Source organism: Elephantulus edwardii, unplaced genomic scaffold (assembly GCF_000299155.1).
Source record: "Elephantulus edwardii isolate Elephantulus edwardi_28Jun2011 unplaced genomic scaffold, EleEdw1.0 scaffold00306, whole genome shotgun sequence".
NCBI classification, from domain to species: Eukaryota; Metazoa; Chordata; class Mammalia; order Macroscelidea; family Macroscelididae; genus Elephantulus; species Elephantulus edwardii.
Window position 1 is genome coordinate 1,712,555 of NW_006400056.1, and position 17,745 is coordinate 1,730,299.

Genomic DNA, 17,745 nt, shown 5'->3' on the forward strand with positions numbered 1-17,745 from the left:
GCGCAGGAGAGGAAGGCCCTCTATGAGGTGGATTGATTCAGTGACTGGGATAATTGGGATGGGAGTGTCAGAGACAGTGTGACTGGCACAGGACAGAGCGGAGTTTAGGGCTGTTGTACATAGGCTCGCTATGAGTCGCAGGCGACTCGACAGCACATAACTACAACAACAATGATCACTAACGGACTATTTAAATTAAAATATTATTTTATTTTATTGCTTGGTTATGCTTGTGACAAATTCAAATGGTGTATCTAGCACACTATCAAAACAAAGCTAAGGTTTTTTTCATTTCAAGTAACCATTTGGAGAATCTGGAAGGCATGGTGGTTTTTCTATACTCCTAAGAAACACATTCTAAAGTGTGTTCAGGGATCCTACGTAGCTTTCAATTGGCAAATTTGTTCACTTGGGAGGAAACAAAATCAAAGGAAGGCTGAGTACTACTACTCACTGCTGTCAAATCAGAATTGACTCAAAGATGAGCCTCTAATGGTTTTTAGAGACTGTAAATTAACATAGGATGAGACTGTCCATCTTTCTGTCTCAGACCAAGGAACTCTAGTGGCTCAGGGATAAGGACCTGTGCTGTCAAACCAAAAACACATAGTTCAGATCCACTAGCTGCTCTGTGGGGAAAAAACAGGCAATCTCCTCTCATGCCATTTACTGCCCAACTTGGCAGTATATAGCAAAAATAATAAGAATGGTTTGATTGATGTACCACTTCAAGATACACTTCCAATATTCTAGTTTGACCTCTTCAAAGTTAGAAAAGCACTTAAGTGCTTACCTTACTATTAAAGGTAATTTTACTTCCCACCTTCAGGCATGGCTCAAAAGATCACATGATCTACCTTGCCTAAAACACTATTTGAGCTTAACCAATTCTGAAGATCTTTCTAAAAGAGAAAAGAGAAAAAAAATATTACAGAATCATAGCCCAATTACACGTTCTTTTTGGAGGGAGGGGTACCTTTATTTTGTTAGATTCTATTCTTATGCTATTTTCATACAAGTCTGCCCATTTTTAAAAAAAGAAAGCTGAAAGAACAGAGATTCTTTAAGACATTAAGCAAGAAGGAAATGCTAGACTATTTCTTTCTTAAATTCCATCAGGGAACATGAGACCGAAATACCACTGACAAATGAGGACCTATGTCCTGCATACTTGGCAATCCAACTCCTGACCAAAATGCCTCCTTCCTACCAACACAACACTACTTTCCATTTATTTGAATTTTAGGGGGATCAAGGCTCCAGTAATATCTTCCAGCCAAAGGAAAACTATTTTCCTTGATTCTCTCTCTCTTTTTTTCTTTTAAATCCCTTTCTTCTCTAACAGTCTGTTAATTCTTTTGTCCAGACCATGTGGGCAGTAGGGTAAAAGGCCTTTTGACAACCATATATGCTTTGCAAGCAAAAAGTAAAAAGGACATTTTTCCAAAGTGAAATGTTCTAAAAGCACACTAGAGTATTTAAGTGGCGGAATACTCTCGGGTAAACAGTCTATTTACTAGAGTATATTAATAGATATGGGTCTATAGAAAAATACCCCAATAAACCAACACAAAAACTAACAAATTTAAAATGTAAACATTGAGCAAAGTTTCCTTTAACAATAAGTCCCAAAAAGCACAAAATTGGAAAGTAACAAGTAGAAATTCTAATCATGATTTTACCACTAGCAATTGTGATAACTGAAATTGTTTTTGTTTCCTCATTGATAAAATGGGCTAAAGATATTTTCCACTTTTCTGCCTTTCAGTAAACAATGAAGTTATTACCAATTCATGTCTTAACAGACTGGTGTGTTGTTAGGTTCTGTTGAGTATGACTCATAGCAACCGTATGAACAACAGATCGGAACCCTGTCCTCTCCTGTCCATTAACAGACTACAATTGCTCAACAGAATTTCCTTCATTATAATCTTTATGAGAGGTATACCCTGATGGTCTAGTCCATATAATGTATTGTGCTGCTAACCCATAAGCCAAGTTGCTCTAGCAGTTCAAATCCACATTGTCTCTGCAGGAGAAAGATGGGGAGTCTTGTCTCATTACCATTTAAAGCCTTGGAAACCCAACAGAGAGTTCCTATGTGTGGGAACTGACTCAACAGCAATGAGTTTGAATTCAATCTTGATGAAAGCAGATTGCTAAACCTTTTCTTCCACAGAGCTGTTGAACCACCAACTTTCTGGCTACCAGCTAAGTATAAAACTGTTTATTGCTACATGTATACTACTTAGTCAAAGTAATATGCTCCCTTTAGAAAAGTGTGAAAATAGTCCAATTCTATCCTATTGATTCATGCATGTATGCGCATTGAAAATCTGGTACCAAATAATGGTATCTTGATTTGGCAATTCATTCAGAACTCAGTAATCTACAGGTGAAGTACAGTATGTGTATCTTCAACATTCTCCTTCCTAGCAGCAGCAAATAAACCATGTGCTTTCAGAAATTAGTTAAAAGCAGAAATTAAAGATAGAATTTCTAGCTTTCAAATCCCTTGTTAAACCTGACTTCTAAGACTTCAAATATCATTCAAATTTAAAAGACTCCAGTATTTTAACTTATTTTCTGATCAAAATTTAAAAAAAAATCTTAAGGTCATTGTTCTAATAATAGCTACAATAAAAGAATTATTTTCCAGGTCCTTAATTATCACTATTTTTCTCGGGTAGCACTTTATTTATCTGTGTGTATCAACTAAAAATTCTCTTTCCCATATGACACTATTTTTAAAGTGGAAACAAGTATCATTTATGATATATCTGTGTTATTTAATAACACACCTGATAACACAATAGTTGATATGCTTGGCTGCTAACTGAAGGACTACAGTTCAAATCCACCAACTGCTCCATGGGAGAAATACATGGCAGTTTGCTTTGTAAACATTTACAGCTTTGGTAACTTTTAGGGTTGTTGTTGTTGTTAAGTGCCGTTGAGTTGCAGGCGACTCATAGTGACCCTATGAAGGAGAGTCCTCGACGCTTGGGTGCCTTTTATCCTCTCTCCAGGTTCATAGGGTTTCCGGAGGCAAGCTATTATGGAAGTGGATGCCACTCCTCCTTCCACACTTTTAGGGTAGTTCTACTCTATTCTCTATGGTTGTTATGAGTATGAATCAATTCAATGGCAGTGGACTTGGTCTGGGTTATGTTATTAAAAGTTATTTAGAACATATCAAAATCTTCAAGGCAAAGATTTGCCTCTTGAAGTTCTTTTTTAGAGTTTAGCAAATCATGTGGTCTAAAGAACAGGGGAATACAAAAACATGTTGTAAATAATGTGTTAAGAGATTTTTCTCTAATAGAATTTTCTGTAGTAATGGAAATGTTCTTTATCTCTGTAGTTCAGTAACGTAACCTCCAGCCAAAATGTGACTGAGTAAGTCCTTGAAATAAGGCTAGTATGAATGAGTGCAGTGCATTAAGCTGCTTAATTTAACCATACTAGTCATGCATTGCTATCATTCAGCTGTCAGTTTGTTCCTTGTGTATGTATGTGGGGTTGGGGGTGCTGTTATCTGTTGCTTCTAAGACACTTTTATGTTGCTGTCTTTGCATTCTTTTATTTTGATATATATAATTGAGCTGTGCATATATGCTATGAAGCTAGTCCTTGGAGAAAGGCATTATGATTGGCACAGTAGGGTCAGTGAAGAGAAGACTCTTAATGAGACAGACTGACATGTGGTTACAGCAGTGGATTCAAAGACAGTAGTAGATTGTAAGCATAGTGCAGTGTTTTGTTCTGTTGTACATAGTATTGTTATGAAATTAGATCATATTTGATGGTACATGACAACATTATTTTAGACTATCATAGACGAACTATATTTGAACAGGGGGTCACTCTCTATTCCTCACCAACTTCCACCATACTGATCAAAAAAAGAAGCAAAAAAATAACACTTAAAACTCCAAAACTCAAACTCATTGCTGTTGGGCTGAAAGTGACTCATAGCTGACCCTCTAGTGGGATTTCAGAGGCTCTAAATCAGCACAGGAAGCGACTGTCCATCTTTCTCCATCAGAGCAGCTGGTGGATTCAAACCACTGGCTGGCCTTTGAGCTGGCAGAGTAACTCAACTCCACACCATTTAAACCACCTAAACTTCCTAACATATATGCATGTTGTTTTTGTTAAGGCTCCTAAAAGTTGATTAGGGCTCTCTAGCAGCCCACTCGATAAGGTTTCACTTTGCTAACCCAAAGGAGAGGAACTATCTCTTCCATTATGATTTACAGCAACTGATCATAATAGTGAGATGAAACAATTAAATGCTAGCAAAACATAAATGTAGAATATTACATTTCCAACTATAAAATTAATCAATGGCAGGAATAAATTAACAGAAAAAATAATTATATAAAAAGATCATTAAAAGAGATGCTATATATCTTTTTCTTAATTAAAAGCACGTACCTACTACTGATTCCCCACATACATATATGTAATCAAGTATAGTGATTTTAATAAAAAGAACTCAAAGTACTTTATAAAGACCTATTATCCACCTGAAGGAGCTCTGGTGGCACAGTCCTGCTGTGTTTACAGTCTGCTGCGACACACACCAGAAGGATACATGCCTCTGGGGGTTCATGTTCACCAGAACTTCAAAGGAAAAAGACCTTTCCTCCCATTAAAATTATAAGCAAGCTGGAACGGACTCAATGATCGTGTGCTGACCTATCTACTTAAAACAGGAAACAAAGGTTCCCTATAACCTTTTTGTTAAGAATTATTCAAAGAACAAATAAGTCGTGACTATTATTACAGGCATTAGACCAAAAGAAATCAAGTAGAAAATCCAAGACTATGCTTGAGGTGGTGAGGGGTGGGAAATAAAGAACTGAAATTACAATCAACACATGTCTAAGTTGTCATTTGAGCTGTGTTGCCAAACCAAAGGCATACAGTTAAAATCCACTAGCAGCTCTGCAGGAAAAAGATGGGCAATCTCCTCCTGTGTGATTAACTGCCTCTGAAGTTGAGCTGGAGGGTCAACTAGGAGTCAATTCTGACTCCCTGGTAGATAACAATAACAACAACAACAAAATGTGTTCTGTTGCTTATGCAAAAGCATTTGACTGTATGAATTGTAACAAATTATGGCTAACACTGAGAAGAATGGGAATCCCAGAACACAATCATGCTTATACAAACCCTATTATCTAGAACAAGAAGCTGTTGTCTGAACAAAGCAAGAGCTTAAGATCAAGAAATAATGGTTTAAAATCAAGAAAGTTGTGCATCAGGGTTGTATCCTTTTTCCATACCTGTTCAATCTGTATGCTGAACAAATTGTTTGAGAAGCTATACTTTATGAAGAAGAATCTGGAATTAGGAACAGAGGAAGACTCATCAATAAGCTGCATTATGGAGATGCAACAACCTTTGTTTGCTGAAAAGTGAGGAGAACTTGAAACACTTGTTGAAAATCAAAGGATTCAATATGAATTACAACATGACAAAAAAATATAAAGATCTTCACCACTGGCCAACAGGCAACATCATGATAAATGGAGAAAAGACTGAAGTTGTCAATGATTTCACTTCACTTAGAACCACAACCAAAATATCAGCACCAGCAGTCAAGAAATCAAAAGAGGTACTACACTGGGAAATTCTGGGACCTCTCCAAGGCACTGAAGAGCAATGATGTCAGCTTAAAGATTAAGGTGTCACTGATTCAAGTCACTGTCTTTTTCAATCACTTGTTATGTATCTGAGAGATGAAAAAGGATGAAAGAAGAAAGATCAGTGTCTTTGAGTTTTGGTGTTGGAAAAGAGTGCTGAGTTGTCTCATAGACTATGAAAGAACAAAACAGATATGCCTTGGACAAAGTAGAGATAGAGTGCTTCCTGGAAACAGGGATGGTAAAGCTTCATCTCACATACTTTGAATATGTTGTTAGGAGAAGCTATTTCTCAGGAAAAGAGGGAAAGCTAGAAGTTTAGTGAAAGACAGGAACACCTTCAAGGAGAGGATAGAAAAAATGGCTACAATAATGGGATGAAGAATATCAGAGCTGAGAAGGATGCACAGGATAGGCGAGTGTTCAGATCTGTTTTCTCACAGGGTCACCATGAGTAGTACTCAATTTGATGACACTTTAACAACAAGACATGGCTATAACTGCCCCAAAGAAAAGCAAACCTCACATGAAAATATGAAAATAAATATGAATTCCAAACTGAAAACACTATTCAGATTCCTATCTGGAAAACAGATGTTAAAGCGATTTTCTTCAGACAAAATGTGCAGCATTTTTATCTTTTGGGTTAGAAATGTCAGAACACATGTTCACATTTGCTTAGACAGGGCTGCTGTGAATTGCACTAGACTCAATGACACCTATCAACAATGATTGTCACCTTCATGAGCAAGCAGAAATTGGAGCCAGAAAAGACATGTTGGAGGCAAAAATTCAATTACATCTTTTATTTTTTTCTTAGTTATGAAACTGGATTGTTGAATAAAAAAATACAGTAAAAGAAAAGATACAAAATTTAACAAAGTATGCAATTCTTAATTTTATAAAAATTTCCCCATATTTACTATTTTCTAGGAAACTAAAAGGGCCTGAAAAAGAAGGGAAAAACTGATTTTTCTGTCACTCATTTAAAAAAAAAATTAGGGGTAAATTTCCTCTAATCAGCAACAGAAGAGACTGAGTTAAGATAGACTTTCAAAATGTCTATCTTAGCGAGTCTTCCTTAAAACTTCATAGAAACTGAAGAGTATTCTCCTTAATGAAATTTCTTAAAAAGTTTCACATACATTCATGCAATTAAGCTTTAAACACATTTAATATGGTTTTATTAAATTATCCAGAGCAATATTTCTCCAGTCAAGGAAACCAATTCTAATTATGGAAAACATTTCATAAAGTTTGACTATTAAGTTCAAACTCTATGTTGTTTTTGTTATGTGCTGCTAATAGACTGTATCTCAAAGTAACCCTACGCATAATAAGTCTGAACTCTGTCCTATCCTGAGCTAATCTGTCTCCAACGCACTTGCCCTTAACCTGAGTCACTGTGTCAATCCATCTCATCCAGGGTCTTCCTCTCGCGCATTGTACCTCTACTCTTCCAAGCATGATGTTCTTCTCCAAGGACTGGTTCCTCCTGGCAACATGTCCAAAGTAGGTGAGATGAAGCTTCAGAATCTTTGTCTCCAGAGTATAACTTGGTTTCACCCCCTTCAGGATAGACTTGTTTGTTCTCTGGGTAGTTTATGGTATGTTCAATATTCTTCTCCAGCACCACAACTCAAAGGCATCAATTCTGTTTCTGTCATCCTTTAAGAAGACCATGGCCTGGATCAGGTACACCTTAGTCTCTCAACTGGCATCTTTGCACTTCAGCACTCTGGAGAGGTCCCTGATGGCAGACATTCCTAATGCAATTTGTCATTTGATTTCCTGGATGCTGGTTCCAGGTGTACTGATGTGGTCTCGAGGAAGCTGAGATTTTTAACAATCTCCATCTCTTCTCCATCTATCATGGTGCTGCCAATTGACCCAGTTGTGAGAATCTTAATTTTTTTGATGTTGAGCTTCAATACATATTGAAGACTGCAATTCTTGACTTTCTGCAACAGATGCTTCAGGTTCTCATAATTTTGAGTGAGCAAGGTAGTATGAGGAGGAGAAGATGATGGAGATAGAGAAGGAGACGTCAAAGTCCTCCACAAGGCTCCTGAAGATGCCGTCGCCCTCTGTTCGGAGTCTTCAAGGGTGGTGGGAAGCCAGGACACCATATCATTTGTATAACACAAGTTGTTGATGAGTCTTCCTCCAATTGTGATGTCACATTCCTCCTCATAAAGGCCAGCCTCCTGAATGATCTGTTCCGCATACCGATTGAAAACATAAACGTTGCTCTAATGAACTGACTCAAGTTTCTATAAGTATAAACAAACATATGGAGAAACATGAGATCATGATTGTGAGAATGAGTTATACGACAAATTTAAGAAGGCAGTTGGTATAGGCAAGTCAGTTAAGTTTTGTTATTAGACTTAGGTTTGAACATATTTGATCTTAGGCAAAAAGCTTTAACTTCTCTGAGCTTCAGTATAAGGATAAAATGAATCAGACACTAACTCAAAGAATCATTAAAAGAATTGGATACAGATTACTGGAAAAAAGAATTATAGGGAGGAAGTAGGAAAAGTGAGATTATATCATGTGTATTATTAATGCTATAAAACAAAATATATATGAAATGTCCAAAGGAAAATCTTTTTACTTTGTAAATTTACACTCAAAGCATACTTTTATTATTTTAATAATTCATACACATTGTGTTTCATGCATGTACTTTATGTTCCATACAGTCTTTAATTTACATTTAATTCACTTATATTGTGGAGATTTTCTCCCACCAACAATTACTTTCATGAAAGTGTTTAAGCTAACTATCAAAGCACAATTTTTAAAAAATAAATGTGACAGGGAGTTCTGGTGGCCTAGTGGCAAGATGCTGCACTGCAATCCCAGAGGTACACGGTTCAAATCCACCAGATGCTCTGCTGGAGAAGGAGGGAGCAATCTCCTCCTGTACCAGTCAGATCTGATTTGCCAGTACATGTAAAAATAATACAATAAAAATTTAAAAAAAAGTGACAGGAAATCACAAAAGGGAAAAAAATGGAATTGCTACAATATAAAATATCAAGCGAGAATCAGTAAATTTACCCTTCTTCAAAAATTATCTTAAAATTTCAACCATTTGCCTTCACTGAAAAAAGAAATACTTACTTGAGTTTTAAATAAAACTGGTGTAGGAAAGAAAAAAAAATTCTCTTTAAAATGAAGCAAGTCATCCTGGGGAAACAGAGTGGAAAGAACAAGCTTACCTCAATGAATATTTCTGAACTCACATTTTGGTAAGCCATAAAAGAAGAGAATAACTTAAAAACAGTAGGAAAAAGAGAGAACTTTTTGTGGAAGATAGATAACTAGAATTAAGTCAAAGAAAAACTGAACACACCTCTTTAAAAAACAAAAGATTTTTATTTTATTTGTTTTAAAAATGTCTTTTTTCCATAGTTCATAGGTTAACATCCAGTAACCTACAGCAGTCATGTAAATATTCTGGTGAAAATGTGTCATACAATTTAAGATGACAACCAAATTTATCTCTATGGACATCAAAAACTTTTCCCAACAGGGCAAAAAGAAAACCTACAGACTGGGAACAAACATTTGGTAATTCCATCTCAGACAAGTGTCTTAAAACAAAAGTTTACAGAATACTCCTGGGCCTCCACAAGAAAAAAGACTGATTAACCCAATCACAAAATGGGCAAAGAACATGGAAAGAATTTCCACAGAAGAAGATACTCGAATGGCAAACAGACACATGAAGAAATGCTCCAAGTCATTAGCAATAAGAGAGATGCAAATCAAAACCAAAATGAGGTACCATCTCACTCCATTAAGAGTGGCAAAGTTTAACAGGGCAGCAAGTAATAGATGTTGGAGAGGATGTGGCATGAAAGGAACTCTTATACATTGTTGGTGGGACTGTAAAATGGTGTAACCATTCTGGAGGGCAGTTTGGCAATTCCTCAAAAAGCTGAACATAGAAATTCCATATGACCCAGCTATTCCACTACTTGGAATATACTCTGAGAATCTGAGAACTGAGAAACAAACTGAGATTTGTACAACAATGTTCACAGCAGCATTATTCACCATCACAAGAACATGGATACAGCCCAAATGTCCAACCACAATCAAATGGATTGAGAAATTATGGTACATTCACACAATGGAATATTATGCAGAAAGCAGGAGAGGGATTGGAAAGCATTATGCTGAGTGAACTATCTCAGTCCCATAAGGATAAATATTGTATAAGACCATTATTGTAGAATGAGTATAAGGATCCAGGAGGAGTGGGAGAGACTGGAAGCAGACAGATGTGGATGTACAGGAGGAAGGGGAGATTAATCATTGGGTGTACAATTTGATGGGGGGGAGGTGAGGGAAAGAGAATTTGTTCAAATTTGTACCTGAATTTTGTAAATAAACTAGAGAGAGAAAAAATAAACCAACAAAAAAATCATCCAAGGGGATCCTAGGTTTTAAATCATTGACAACATTAACAAATATTTTCTTTCAGAAAATGTCTTAACAGAACTTGAAGCTGATTCCATCAGTATTCCTTTTGACTGCCATTAGTAAACTAACTTTTAACTATGAGATCACTGTAGGAGGACTCTATGATTGCAGAACATTCTTATTAGCAAAAACACTTGTTAGTATAGTTGGAACTAAATGAAATTGTCCCCTCCTTTTCCCCTGTCTTTGATATAAAAAAATAATTTTACTTTCTGTATTTTATGTATGCCAGAAATACACTACTGAATATCACAGGCCGTAGATAACATATGGACCAAGGTGAAAAGACAAAGAGGCAATGAAATTTTTCTACAAACTCCCTGATATAACTAATTTCTCCTTGGCATTTCAGTGCTTGTAGACGGAAACAATGAAAAATATTCTCCCCCCCATTACCTGTTTTAATAGTTTATTAATCACCTTAGTACTGTGCTCTCTGAGTGGGCTCTGGGATGAGGGTTCAATATTCATTAGTTCTCCCCAACACAGGGGAAGGGTAGTGCTGGAAAAGGCATAGCCCAAGCCTCCAGGATACCAGATCCAAGAGTTTCAACAAAGCAGGTCTGGCCTTTCCTGGGTCATCACTAGGCACTCTGGCAGGGGCACAGGTGGGGAGAAGGGGTCCAAACTTATCCTCTGTATGCCAGTCTAGTTGTGTCTGGACAAGTATTCCTTGCTATCGTCCATACTGGGCTTGATTGTGTCACCGCCTGGCTACCAGCCAGCTGGACATACTTCCGCATGGTCATCAGTGTAGTGGAAGGCCTGGACCAGCCGCTGAGCCTCTTCCACGTAATGCCCCACAGGTTTAGAGACTGGGGCAGCAATATGGCAACACGGAGGCAAGAGCTCAGCTCATTTTTCAGCTCTACTGTACACAATCTACACTTAGTTTACCTGAGAGGAACTAAAGATTTTCCTCTTAATATCGGGATTTAATAATTCTGACTAACCAAGGAGAAAGTGAAGATTGTCTACTGTGTTTTTATTTGTTTAAGATTCTATCTGCAGAGAATGATTGTGACATACTTTAACTGACAATAGTTACATTTTAAGAACAGAGTTTTTTAAAAAACCAAGATAGTATTTTGAAATAAAGCTCTGTTCTACCACATCTCTTTCCAAACTAGTTTATACAACCAGCTAAAAAGAGAGCTCAGTGACTTCATTCAGGGGGTACTGGCAACTGCCAGAGCAGATACCTAAAATCAACAGCCCCTTTTAAAAGGGTGCTTTGTCTTTTTTAACTTGAAAATTCACTTTTCTTAGATTAAATAAACTTTTCCGCTAACACTGTACATATACATAACCTGGTTTTCCATCAGAACTCTGTAGAAATAGACATTTAACTAAAACTAATTTTACTATATTTTACATACTTTAGTAATATGTTAATACAACCAGCCAATTTAATGTTTTCATGTGGATCTTAACTTACTGAACTGTGGAAGTTTTCTGAGTTCATTACTGAGATTGATATGAAAACACTGGTTCCACAGATCAATAAAACTTTCTCAGCTTGGTCTACAAACTGCTATTTTAATTGCTAATTAAAGGTGTACTTTCTATGCAAGATTATCTTTCATGTAAGTGCACTAGATATTATATCTAGGAGGGATACTACAAGTTCCCCCCCAACCCCATTCACAGAGGATAGCTCCAGTTTTTAAAAGAACAAAATCTGAGGCTGTCAGTGCAGTCAGCCTTAAACCTTTGTGTCTGTCAGATAAAAGAACAAAACGCAGCGCTTCCCCCTCCCTACTCTTCAACTCTGGAGAAAAGCAGGCTTGACTAGATAGTTCAGGAGAAAAAAGCAGCCAGGCCAAAGCTAGTGAGAGCTTCCTGTAAACAAATAAACAGATCTACCCACCTTGGATAGCTGCCTCCTGAGGTTAAAGCGCTGAACCATGGTCACCCTGAGATCTTCAGTCAAAGCAATCCACAAAGGCACAGGGCTGTTTTTAAAAACAGCTTCTTAGAAAACTTGATGACAAAATATTTTTAAGATTGTCACAGAAGTCCAATCACATTCCATAGGAGTCACAGCAAACTTGGAACCACTTCATTGTTCTGTGGTGATACTGCAAATCCTATGTCTGGGTGAGTGGGAAGGAAGGAGGAGGAAGGGAGGTGCAGAGTCCTAGAGTAGCTTCGCCTAGTGCCAAGCTCTTGTGGCACTTCCTGTGAGTCAGCTGTGAGGGGTCCAGCCCGAAGGCCATCCCTTCTCTTTACACAAAATTATGAGCGAGGCTATAGCTATCCTGGCCCCCCTCCACCCAAGGCCCGTGGGAGATGGACCTGAGGTTCTGGTCTGTGTGGGAGGAGAAATGTACCTGGTTAGAGCACACCTCCCCCAAGCAGGTTAGCACCAGCTCTTCGCCACATAAAGCCCTCCCAGAGGAGGTGTCCAATGCTAGAAAGAAGGACCTTTCCTACCTGCACCTAAGGTAATCCACTGAGCAAAATAAAACCAATAAAATTAGGTGGCGAAAGAAAGACCAAGATTGCACAAGCTCTGGTCTCTGAGAAGGAAACTCCTCCTAGCTGGACTCAGCAGCTGTAAGGCTTTGTCTAATGTAAAGGGCCTCAGACCTTTTCCTCTTATTCACAGGGAGGGGTCAGGCCTCAGGAATGAATGTAAGGTACTGAGAGGCATATTTGGATGGTGACTTCAACTTTGTTACAAAGGTAAACAAATCTGAGCAGAATCCAGAGGTTACTGCCCTTTCTTGTTGGATCAATGTAATTTTTAAAGACAAATCCAATGCCTGACATCCAGTTCACAGCAACTCCACAGGACAGAGAACTGTTCCCAGGGAGTTTTCAAGACACTCTTCAGGCAAGCAAGCTCCCTACTTTTTCTCCTTCAGCACTACCAGTGGATTTGAACTGCCAACTTTTTGGTTAACACTTGAGCAGTGTGCTACACTAGGATTCTTTAAGGCTAGAAAAGAGCCTTAACAATGGCATGTGGTGCGGGCAGTTTCAAAGATAAAAAAAATATTTTTCCATCATCTGCTGATCTTTTATTGTAAAGATAAAGCTGCTCATTTAAATATAACATTGCATTATACACACTCCTCTCTGAATGGATAATTTACTTTCAGTGACCAGGATAGCACCTGCTGGCATATTATTATTTTATTATTGTCCAATTGCTGTCAGTTGCCAACTAGTGGATTCTACCTTAAGGCAGCACCAACGTGCCTCTCAATTCCTAGTGAACTTGATCAGGTTGGGTATTTTTTATGTCCTTTGTTACAATCAAACTACTATATGTAGTCACGGTGCTAGGCATTTAACATCTATTATTCCAATCAATTTCTCAAAACAAGTCTGTAAAATCACCTCACTTTTCAGATAAGTAAAGCAAGAGTCTTCATTTTGAAACTCTTACTATAAAGAAAACAAATTTTATTAATATACTTTTGCCTCATAGGTAAAAGGAATAAACTACCTAGCTTGAAAAGACACCGTCGTCCGTGCAGTTGTTATTCTCAGCTCTGAGCTAGCTTATCAATGTTTTTAAATTATCATAATTATAATTCACAATTTTTGAAAATGATCTAATATAAAACACACATTTCACAACATCCTGGAAAAGCAGAAGAAATATACATATTCAAACAAATGACCAAAACTTATATATTTATCTAAGGTTCTGAGTATGCAATGTAACATAATAGTTAATCTAAGTGACTGAGATGGAATTTTAACGGAAAGTGTAGGTTGATGAAGAAGCAGAGTTCTTCTATATTTTTGGTTTCTTAATGGTTAAGAGTATATAAGTACCTTCATTTTTCTCCTATAAAGAATGAAACAGTATTCTGAAATCTTTCTCTAGGGAATGGAGGAAGAATTAATGAGGTACTGCTGTGGCGATGAGATTCCTTACTGAAAGAAATACTGAGGTGTTTCTGGTATGAGTAAAGCAACTAGAAACCCTAATGACTGCTATAAGACTATAATCTCACAATAAATCTGCAAAAAGAGATTTAAAAAAATTTTTAAAAGCTTACATATCCCAGGTAACACTTCCTCCTTCCACTCCACATCCTATAGTCCTTACTCCCAGAGATCAACTTTCAATTACTTAAGACACAGGCTTTTTGGGTATGTTAGCTGGACAGGACCCATCTCTGAAGAAAGACATCATGTTTGACAAAGTCAAAGGCCAGTGATAAAGGTCCTCAACGAGATAGACTGCAACCACAGCTGCACCAACAGGCTCAAGCACACCAGCAGCTGTGAGAACAGTACAAAAGATCACACAGTGTTCCATGCTGCTGAGCATACGATCATGTCACTATGACTCAGAACTGCCTTCATCATACCCAACAACAACAGTAAACAACACCTGAGAACAGACACCTCAAAGCAGTCAACATGATGAGAAAAGTGCGGCCTTTGTCCAAAAAACAGTTAAGAAAGCAGAAAAACTAGACAAACAGAAATAGACCCCAATGTGGAAATGTGGGAGAATGCTGCCAAATTGCAAAGATTGCGGTCATGTCATGGAATGATTTGTGTATAAATTGCTGACTGGGACAGTAATTCGCTTTGTAAACTTTCACCTGAATTAAAAAACAACTATCACCCACAAACATACATAATGAATATTAACCAGGAACTGAACAGTGTCAAAATTTTCCCAGATATATAGAAAGAATTTATGGATTAAAAAGAATGGTTTGTCTTTACTCTAGTAGGAATGTATTAATATTTCATCTATTAAAATAAAGATAAAAATCTGATGGTTTAGATACAATAAAAACTGTTAAAAATCATCTCTGTGTGTGACTACAACCTAGTCCTTAACAAAAAGATGAAAATGACAAAACAATGAAGGTTCTCAACAAATCTGTTAGCAAATATATTAAAAATGAGAACCTTAATATAAGTTATTTTTTGCATGAAGATATCCTGAGTAAATTTTACCTTATTATTTCTTACTTCTGTATCTTCACTGAAAATGAATTTTATCAGAAAATGCTTAATGGACAAAATCTGACCTCTTCACAACTGGTAATAGAGTTCTTAATAAAACTGGGCAACAGAAAATAGCTTATCTTTGCCACCTTGACTCCAGTCCCCAAGATTATTTTCTTACATATTTGTCAAATAATAAACTACTTCCAGTGCTGAAAATAGTTTTTATATAAATATACTGAGTTTGATTTTAAAAATTTTAGGCTTTACATCATTATCCTTTTGGAAGGAAATACCACTTCATTTTCTTGTTTCATTTAGAAGCCCACACAAAAGTTAGCATTAAAATTTACCTTTCTGGGATGCATTTCCAGGCATGTAAAAATGTATCCATGTATTTTTACAAAAACTAAATATACACATATCCCACAGATAGCATAGATAAACACAATGATAAGCAAATAATAACATTTTTACATATTTCTGTATTTAAAACCTTTGCAACTTCTCCATTCCTAAAATTGTACATAAAATTTTTTAAATGAATTAATCTTAAAATATTGAATATCATGTAATACAGACTATAGGTTGTGGAGAAATTGGAACCCTTAGTCCCTGTTGGTGGGAGTATAAAATGGTGCAACCACTATGGAAGGCTGTATGGCACTTTCTCAAAAAGCTGCAAATAGAAATACCATTTGACCCAGCAATTCCACTACTGGAATATAGCCTAAAGAAACCAGAACTGCCACCCAAGCATATATATGTACACCCACGTTTACTGAGGCTTTGTTCACAATAGTAAAGAGCTGGAAACAACCTGAGTGCCCATCAACAAATGAATGGATAGAGAAGTTCTGGTATATTCACATAAGGGAATACTATGCTGCATTGAAAATCAAAGAACTCATGAAATATTATACAAAATAGAAGACCCTGGAGTGAAATATCTCAGTCACTAAAGGACAAATATTGCACAGTGCTACTGTTATAAAATGGGACTGACATCAGGGTTGAGGGCAGACTGAGAAAGATGGGATAAATAAGGTATACAGCATTGAAAGAGATGAGGGAGAGGACTGTTTAAAAGCGATATATGATTAGGTATTATTATCATGACAGTAGTCCAGAATGAAAGCTGCATAGTAGAGTGGACCTGGGGGGAGACCTGTATAACAATGAAAGAATTTTTCTTTTACTTTTCAAAGAGAAAAAGGAATTGGGGGGAGGGGTAGGCAGGGAGAAAAATGCAACAATGAATAAATGGAAATCCAAAGTCTCTGTAAACATTCATTAAAATTAATAATAATTTTAAAAAAGATGGAAAGAGTTCTAAGAGGTTTTCTAATGGGTCCAAAGATCACAGAAAGGGTGTTAGGTTTGAAACCAGAATCTAATATGTCCAAATTTTACTACAGTGCTTTTCCCATTGCATCATACTTCTTCCTATTATAATATTTTAAAATTAACTAGGGAAAAATACTATTTAAAATTGTCCTGAAGTTTGACTTGTGGCTGGTAGTTTTGGGATGTTGTTGGTTGTTTGTTTTAAAACTGTGTAATCATTTTCTTTTAAAAAACTTTTTAACTTTAAAGTTATGACTGAGTTTTCTTGTACCCTGGTATATCTTAAATATATTTATAGCTTCTTCTCTCATTAGCTTTAAGATTTAATCGTGTACTACAGTTATATTAAATAAATATTATTACTCAAACATCATAATGGATTTTTAACCAGCTTGCTCTGACAGCCCAGCAGAAATAACGCATCCAACCACTACTCAATCAATAAAAACTATAAACCCTAGATAGACTTTCATTATGCAACATCACATCATTTCTAAAAGTCTCTTTCCATTCATACACTCAACAAGCATTTAAAAGACTAAACATTCTTCTTTTTTGCTTTAAGAAGTTGCAATCAACTAAGCGTAAGGAAAACTTAACTGTCATACACTTTACAGTGTTATAATAGCAGCAATTATTATCACAAGTACTGGTAGCACAGAGTAGGAAATAATACACTTGGATTACATGAGAGAGGGTAGCTTTTAGCTTGGGAATTTTTAAGGCCAGGTAAGAATAAGCAAGAAGAGAAAGAGAGGGAAGCCTTTAAATCCACGCAAGGAAAGAATATAACACAAGAGGTATGAAACAAGTACAAAGTAAATCTTCATTTTTTTTCCATGTTAACAAGGCAGTACATATTAAGCCTGGACTGCTCAGAATGTCTGTTTGTCGAATGGGAATGTAAACAGTAACAAAGTCAGTTATTTCTCCTTTCTCAAGTACACCTAATTGTTATTCCCACTCCAATTTCTGCAAATTGCTCAAATGGGAATAGCCCATCATCACTTACAGATAATAATGTAGCTACTCTTTTTCAAGAATTATGATTCTTATAGTAACTACCTGTAAAGCGAGGCAGAAGGAAATAAATTTGTTTTCAATAATCAGTCCTCTCAATTTTAGGATTCCCTGTGACAGAAGCCTTACTGCATTGAATCAAAAGCAAAAGGTCAGTGTCTCAAGTTCACCAGTCAATCCAATGGAAAAAACAGGCAGTCTCCTGTTACACAGACAGCGGATATGAGTGGACAGCAGAGTTTTTGGGATAATTAAGGACTAAGAAGTGACAGGAGATTTGTGATTTTAAAAAGTA

The 17,745-nt window shown here is 36.6% G+C and overlaps 1 protein-coding gene across 2 annotated transcripts in view; it reads right to left on the reverse strand.

The window, feature by feature from the left end:
* Positions 1-17,745, reverse strand: part of TMCC1 (transmembrane and coiled-coil domain family 1) — a 172,738-nt gene that overhangs the window by 103,802 nt on the left and 51,191 nt on the right. Inside the window, exon 1 of one of the 2 annotated variants that reach the window (XM_006901042.1) lies at positions 12,025-12,096. The exons of the other annotated variant lie outside the window; for it this stretch is intronic. Coding sequence (XP_006901104.1) covers positions 12,025-12,063 — 39 coding nt within the window. The 5' untranslated portion in view covers positions 12,064-12,096. Of the gene's footprint in view, positions 1-12,024; positions 12,097-17,745 lie in introns of those variants that run through there. 2 annotated transcript variants of the gene reach the window in all.